This window comes from Actinia tenebrosa, unplaced genomic scaffold (assembly GCF_029948245.1).
Source record: "Actinia tenebrosa isolate PJP-AT-01 unplaced genomic scaffold, QUT_ActTen_1.0 PGA_scaffold12__29_contigs__length_12842862, whole genome shotgun sequence".
NCBI classification, from domain to species: Eukaryota; Metazoa; Cnidaria; class Anthozoa; order Actiniaria; family Actiniidae; genus Actinia; species Actinia tenebrosa.
In genome coordinates this window covers 11,347,991-11,356,374 of record NW_028292572.1, presented here as the reverse complement: position 1 = coordinate 11,356,374, position 8,384 = coordinate 11,347,991, and the positions used below count along the sequence as shown (strand labels likewise).

Sequence of the window (8,384 nt, the reverse complement as noted above, 5' to 3'; positions counted from 1 at the left end):
CTTTGTGAGTATGCTTTGATACACTGTAGTTTGATCGGGGGGGTGGGGTGGGGGTATGATTACAATTCATGCCCAAAAATACAGTGATTGGCAAGCTTCTATGACCTCATGTACCTCAGACTGAATTGGAATTCAGTGAGTGTGTGGAGTGAGAAAAACCAAGGATACTGAATAGAGGTTTTGCACCATCATGTGTCGCAACCAATATAATACAGCTTGGACTGTCTGTGGTTAGATGGAGGAACTATAAAATCCTTTTGCTCTCCAGAATTAAGTTTTTTCTCATGTAATACAATTGTATTGTTCCTGCCATCTAACATGGCTGCCGTCACGTGGTGGTGCAACACCTCTACCCCCAAATCAAGATAGAGAGCCAAGAACCCAAGAAAAACTTGCTCTCTTGTGATATAGAGTTCAGGAATCAAACCCACGATACTAGAGGTGAGAAGTGAGGGGAAAGCGACAAAAGCCAAGCAGTCAAAGGAGAAGCCATCATCTGGACTAAGGGGGGGTGGGAGGAACTCCAAAAACTAATGTGCATGAGCATGATTCTCTAGCACAAAGCCGTGATGGGAAAACGAGTACTTACGGTTTTTCAGCTCTAAAAATTCCTCTGACAATTTTTCCTTCAACATTTCCTATGAAACAGTATTTTTTTGTGATAATTCTATTGATTTCTTGTTCTAATTTGTGTAGTACTCATTTTCCCATTATTCTTTGTGCTAGACATTTGTGCTTGTGCACATTCCATACTGGAAAAGAGTGAGGATGCTAGTCATACCTATAGGGTTGCAGATCTGCAATTTGGTACCTCTTAAGATTTCACAGAATCTAAAAAGACCACCAGGTAGTAGAGTGACCACAGCAAATCTGTGAAACTTTAGTAATACTAAATAGCACAATTTCATGCAAATTCCATTGTTTTCTATTGTTTAATTAGCACTATTTTGTACTATTTAGTAATTAGTGTTTCACGGATTAATTGTTTGCACTCTAAGCCAGTACCTCTTTTTCAGGTGTTTTCCAGGTAACGAGATACCCGAGATTATGTGATAGCCAGAATAGCAGTAGTAGTTCAGGATATTTCTTCTTGGTTCATCATCTCATAACAGATAACATCAATTCCAACATTTTAGGGGTAAAGATCATAAGCTACACTCTGTCACCTTTCATTGGTCATTTTCAAAACTTCCAAGCATCCCCATCCTTCTATATAAAGGGTCTCCCTGGCTCTATGGCCTCCTTGAATAATCAAGATGATCAATCACATAAATTTACTTGGACATAATTTATTCATATTTCAGACCATGTATTATTTCTTTGTTTAACAATTGTGCATGACAAGACAAATGAATATAGATACAACTCAAACGAGGGACGCTTTTCTCAAGAGTGACACTTACTCTTACATGGGGAAAAACAGTGCCCAGGTCATTAAAGAGATCTATTGATAATGCAATCTTTCATGCCATTCCTTACCTCAGTAATAGATGTTATTGCATTAACTTTCTTTAGGGGCAGAAACTTGGGGACAAATACAATCACTGCACATGGAAGATATAATCCAAAGGTCTTGTGACACTTCCTTGTTTTGCTTTTGGAAGCAAAATTTTCTTTCAAAATATGGTTAACATAAAGCAAAAAGAAACAAGTTCTTACATGTCTAAACAATATGTCCACGAAATTGTTTCTCACTCTGTTTTTCAAACATCAACCAATCATAGAGATCAAGAATGTTCATTTATTTGCACATACTTCATATCATATAAAATATCTGTAGTTACAATATCAATCTGCTACTAGATAAACTCTCCCAAGCCATCCACGACACCACACACAGACTTACACAGTTAGTTTTCCATCTTATGCAACTTATTTTGTGCACGAGTTAATGGTTTAAATATCAAATAGTTGTATACATATACATATATATAAGCTGTTTTTGTTTGGCTGGGAAGTAATGGTTGCTCTTTTGTTTCTTTAACTAGTACATGTCATTGCTGATTACGCTGTCAGTTACACAGTAACCATTGGTTATATATGGATATACAATTACATAATTATCATTATAGGAATATTGTATTGATTTCTTTGACCATTCTTTGTAAGAAGCAAGCTATATCTATAACCAGTAGCTTTAATTCTACATCTCAAATAAGGCTGGTATCAATGAAAGTCTGCAAAAGATAAAAAAATATTGCCTTGCCGGGCAAAACACTAGGACTCTAGTTCCAAAAAGTTGGGTTGCCATAACTTCATGAACCAATTTAACTTGATTAGTACAAGGCATAGCTTTCAATTATTGGTGGGTGGCTAATATCATAAAAGAATGTCAAAGAAACCAATATAGTCCCCCTTTTATCTATTTTACAATCAAAATTTCATCACAGATCATATCTGAATAATTTTCACTATACCAGACATAAGGTTATCATTGAAAATGTTGGACAAACATTCTAAAATTTCAAACTAAAACTAATCTGTAAATTAATTTTAAAATTTGCAAAGCTACATATAGTCTTTTTTTACTGTCTGCATCATCTAATATTTGTAATTAAGTTGTAAATAAAATATCAAAAACAAGAGTAAAGTTAAAATGTGTAGGAAAACTCTATAAATGGTACTCTTTGGCAAACTAGTGTCTTTGCACCTAAGACAGATTTGTCAACATATCTTTAATATATTTCCTACTAGACCTGAGAAAAACAGCCAACTTTCGATATTCCGGTTAAGAGTTCAAGCAAAAAAACAATCCAAGTTAAGGCTCGGTTGTTTCTAGACTCAGGATTGTTTTGCAATTGATCCGTCAACCAGAATATTGAAATTTGGACATTTATAACACTTAATTAGAAGTTAAAAAAAGGTAACAGCACTTTATATCTTAGAGTAGATTTCATATGACTGAGACCGTCTGCAGAGGAAAACTGACAAATTACATCAATCAAACCATACAAGATCATTGATTATCCAATAAAAATGCTTGACCATTGGTGCTAGATTTTATACATTATCACCATGCATGACACACCACTTTTCATTTGGAGTTTTCAAAGTCAAATAAAATTAGCTATATAAGTGAAAGAGTCAGTAGTTCCATTTGTTGCTAGAAAGTGTGATGCATTCTGGTCTAGCTTGGGTCATATCTTTGCATTTTAGTTTTTCTAACCCTTCCCTGCAGCTAGCACAGTCCCTCTAGTTGGCCATTCTTGGCATCACCAACGAAGGAGACTCTGCTAGCAGGGAATTCTAACCCTAATTGGAACTACGACTCCAATTTTGTGCATGTCATTTATGATCTTAACAAAATATAGCATAATAAAGAATAGCACTACCTGTCAGTATGCATTAATTTTGTTTTAATAAATCAGGTGAGTTGATTCTTCACTCTTAGGACACTAAACCGTATGCTCTAGCGCACTTCAAATTTAAGTTCTTTATGCACAACTTTTAAAAATAATTTGAACTTTTTTCAAAAGTCTGCTTGTCAAATAAACTCTTACTATGATAAACTAAAGATTTAAATACTATTTATCTGAACCCTATGAATAATTTTGTTTTAAAAGTAAGTTATGTAATGCTAACTGGTTATTTAATGTTGATTAATAATGATATTAAGATTTAATGCAGTTGACGTCAAGAAAACTGAAGTCAGAGATCATTTCTATAGGGCTAATATTGAATAAATACTGGAGTTTTAAGGCAATCCTATAGCAGGACAGTAAGTTTTCGAGTGAAAATGTATTAAAAAATTTGTTTTCGTCTTGTAAGACAGGCAACCATACCCTGTAAGATGGCTATTGACTGATTCAAGTTTGCTTTACAATAAAATTAGGAGTTGAAATAAAACTCACAAATTTCAAATCCATGATGGGTTTTGGTCATTTTCATCTCTATCTTTCTGTACAGTACTTGAAACTTTTCTTTAAAAAAAATTATCATAAAAATTCTTCCAAATTAAGAAAATGAACAAGTGAAGGTAACAATGAACAATACCAGTGAGATAAAAAGTTAAAATGGGTCTCAAAATGTCGATTAATCTCTCATTTGTGGATATATTGATTCATTGATTTGTTGATACACAAATTTATTTGTAGTGATGGTGATGGATCACATCGCCAGGAGCTGCAATAGATATGTCATTAATACAGGAAAAAATTTCCCTCCTTTACCATCCTACTCTTTCAACCAAAAAAAATTAAAACAGTCTATCAGCAAATCGAATTTCTGTATCAAAGCATGTCCAGTCAAAACAATGATTTCCAATTCAACTTAAATTTCTGCAAAATTTCAGTACTCAAAAATGCCCAAAGATACTAAATCATCTAGAATGTTTTCTCATTTGATTGTAGTTTTTCGATTATTCTGAAAGGATGTACTTATGAATGCTCACATTTTTGCTAAAGGGCAGTATAATCTCTCATTATCGAACTGTATATTGTATGAGTAACAACTTAGATAAAAGACTGAGACATGAATAATTCAAGTAAATAATTCGTTCTAAACAATTTGAGGGAAAGACACGAGTCGCCAAAAATAAAAAGGTCGAATTATTTTGGAGGTTTTCAATAGCCCTTTACCAGCAAATTTAGTCCATTTATGATATGAATCTCATAGCGAAACAAATGTAGACTGTCTTTAGAAACAACATACAAAGGAACCGCCTTCAAAACAAAACAGACTTGACAAAGGAAGCAGAACCTAATTTATCGACCAAAATCCGACAATCTTTAGACAATAACTTTGACGACAACGGAACAAAGGTTTGATTATCAGTTAGCCATCAGGTTACAAAGGTTTGATTGCACTGTCGCATAGATCGTTTCAGGTTCGATAAAAGTTCTGAAAACCTTTCAAGTGTCCAGTTGGAATGTGTAAATAAATAAACAAAAATCACTTGGAAGGTTGTATGCTTACCACTGCGGACAAAAACCAGGTAAAGACTAACTCATATTCTGCATCCTTGTTCAGCTTTGACTTCAATACTTGGCTGTTCTAAGCGTGTAGTTGGACTGCCGTCTCTGGAAGGGTTCTCATTTTCCATATTTAGTGCTCGATAGTTTGATTCTTGAGGGTTGACGATACTATTTGCATTCGGTGTACCAGCGTTCGATCTCCCCGCGTCACTGGGATCGCTCTCACAATTCTGCAAGCCTTGAGTATGTTGTGAATGGATAGTATGTGGTGCTGCCGCTACGACTATTAAGCCTCCTTCTGCGGACTTTTCAACAGTGATCGAGTTGTGCTCCGTGGTGGTCGGGACCATGTTGTTGGCTCCTCCTGTTGCTACTAAGATGGGCGCATTTGCCAAATGACTGACTGGAATCGCGTAGGTAGGACTAGCAAGAGACGACGCTACTGTCACTGTAACATTTGGCGGCCGTACAGCCTGAACTGTTACACCTTGTGCTAAAGCAATATTAGCGTTAGCTCCAGTTGAAGTTGTGACAAAAGTTGGTCGTATGATCATACTTCCTCCAGGCACGAACCCAACGCCTCCTAGAGTCGTGTACGCGATTCCGCCGTTTGCATTGACTGTCACGGTTTGGGCCTGTTGTAGTGCCTGTGCCACGTTCCCTTGGTGTGGAGTCAAAATAGTCGTAGCTAGCGTGTTATTCGGTGAAGTACTGCCATTCACAGCTATCGCCTGATTCTTATAAGCATCTTGCTGTACAGGCCAGCCGGTTACCATTCTAGGTTGAGCGTACGCTCGTTTTAGAGACTTCTGCCGCCTTCGTGGCCTATATTTATAATCTGGATTGTCTTCTTTATGCCTTTTGTCTAGCCTGGCAGCTTCGTCTACGTATGGTTGTTTTTCAGAAGCGGAGAGCATTCTCCATAACTTCCCAAGCATTTTACTGAGCTCTGCGTTATGAACGTGTGGATATTGCTCTGCTAGTTTTCTACGAGCAGATTGTGCCCAAACCATGAAGGAGTTCATTGGTCGTTTGATGTGACTGTCTTTCTTTGGGAGCTGTACTTCAGAGTATGGTCCAGGCATGAGTTGTGTTTTCACAGGCAATCCAGTCCCTTTTAGATTTGTGTCAATTTGTGGACAATCCGAAACTACTATAGTGTTTACCTGGTTGGTCGTTGACTCGCATAACGTGCTTGGAGTTGAATTCGACTGCACTAAGAGTGCAGCTGTCGTCGGCATTTTCCAATTAAAATTCTGATCGCTAGTTTTCGACTGTTCTACTTTCTCGATCTTGACTTCTCCGGGGATTTCAGGCTCAACTTTTGTGCCTACTTCCTCGCAACCAGCCGTAGCCATTTTCCTCACTAACTCCCCTTCAAATACAATCTCAAAGACTCAGATATGACATATTTGTGATCACGTGACGCCAATAAGCACGTGATAGGCGGGAAAACACTCTTCTGTTTAGTCAAAATTTAGCTCAAATTTCGAACGGATAATTTATGAACTTCGAATGGTTCGTAGTCTTGATCGCGAGAATGGTCTTGATCGGGTAGGCTTAAAGAACAAACGCTTTGAAACTCAGATCTCTGGGATGAACAATGCCTGGTGAACAATATATGTACGCTTTTTGTTATATTCTTCGCGTTTGAGTATTGTGTGAACAAAGAACCAATAGAATGCGAGGTATAGAAGGCATGCTTGATTATAGGAAATGCCAAACAAAAGCCGTCATCACGACTGACTGGCGCTCTATTGTTCTCTGTTAGACATTTGCGGCTTACCCAAAGTCAATTATGCATACTTCTATGACATTGAAGAATAGCCCTTGACAATATCACAAAAGGATATTGTCATGCAACATGATGCTATTGGCCGTTCCACCACAAAAGCAACAGATGAAAGCTTTCCTTTTGGCTTATTTTTTAAGCACTTCCTTCACGACATTAGTTTATTTTCAAAGGATTTTATTGTTAAGGAGTCTTTCATGTCGCGAACGGGATAATTAACGAAAATGATGTGGACATAAATGAAAAAGGAACGAAGAACTGCCGTTATCATCTAAGAATTCGGCAATAATTGACACCACAAAACAGCTGTTTTAAGTTTGACGAAAATAGACAATTTAAGATTGAAATTTTCTGAAACGCGTTTTTATTAGGTTTAGAATGAAATTTCTGTTTTTAATGAACCTTAGAGCGATTCAAAAATAAAACCGAAGTTTGCGTTTATTTTCCAAGATTGACTTTTTTGTTTAGCATTTTTTAAACGAATAACTGATAGATAAATCATGGACTCTTGGGTAAACGAATATAAACTAACTAAAATAAAAGATCTTTATATTCTTAAGATTTTCAAGGTTCCTTCAAGTTCAATGAGTAGATGAAATTTATTGGGGGGGGGGGAGGGGAGAGGAGAAGAGAAAAGCATAAGAAAAAGAAAAGTTCAAAGATTGCGATAAATCGGCTTCCTACACTCAAAAAAACGACCTCCCATATCTTTCATGGAAGGATTTATCGAGTTTCTGAACTGCCCTTTCAAGGTCAGAACTGGATTTCCGTTTGGTTGGGATTACTTCAGCACACTTTCACTCTTCATCGTTTTAGTGGCCTCACATGACCAGACATGTTATACACTCCAATAGCTTACAATCGCACTTATTTCAAATCGAGAGTCTTTATTCCAGGTGATTATTTGAATTTGTGTTTGTGCCCCACCAATTTGATTAAAAAATACGGTGTAATACAAGCAAGCTTAATCACCTGCTGAGTCTCATTAATGAGTGGGCCTCTTGCTTGATGTCTTGTTCAACCTTGGGGCATACTACCCCCAGGGAAAGAAGCAAAAAAAAGGCCAATTTCTTTCTTCAAGCCTGGTTTATTATTGTAAACCTTAACCGTAAAATGGGACGCTTCAACGTTTTCTATCTGTACTGAGACAATATACTCATATTTTTTTGTCGTTGTTTTTGTTTTATTAATGTCTTTCTTTTTTCGGCCTGATCAAACAAGCGGCTGATATGGAGCGAAAATTTCTTGACAATCATGTTATTAATTTAAGAATTTTAATTTAATCGCAATATATAGTAAAGATTTCTGTATTTAACCTTGCTAAAATAATCACCAAGTCTTTATCATCAAATGGTCAATAGGACTCTCTTTATTAAAATTTATTTTGAACCAATAAAATTACGAATGTGCAAGATATTACCTAGAGTGTTTGTATACCACCTTTTTCATAAACGGAGATATTTTTAATTATTTTCCCGCATTGTTGTAAAAACTTAATTTATTTTTTTTACTTTTTTACTTAATAGCTAATATTATTAATTTTTCCATTTATTATTATTGCAAACTGTTTAATACCCAGTTCTATCTCGGATTACGTTTCCGCGGTGATTGAAGAGACTGGGCACAAATTGACATCAGCAATGGTGTTACCAAGGCAACAACAACAGCAAAACTTTAAT

At 36.2% G+C, this 8,384-nt stretch overlaps 1 protein-coding gene across 1 annotated transcript; it reads right to left on the bottom strand.

The window, feature by feature from the left end:
* Nucleotides 1–1,727: 1,727 nt before the first annotated feature.
* On the bottom strand, nt 1,728–6,562 carry LOC116308422 (uncharacterized). Its single transcript, XM_031718837.2, has one exon. It carries the CDS (start codon nt 6,269–6,271, stop codon nt 4,946–4,948), a length of 1,326 nt encoding a protein of 441 aa, XP_031574697.2. The 5' UTR covers nt 6,272–6,562; the 3' UTR covers nt 1,728–4,945.
* Between the last annotated feature and the right edge of the window lie 1,822 nt (nt 6,563–8,384).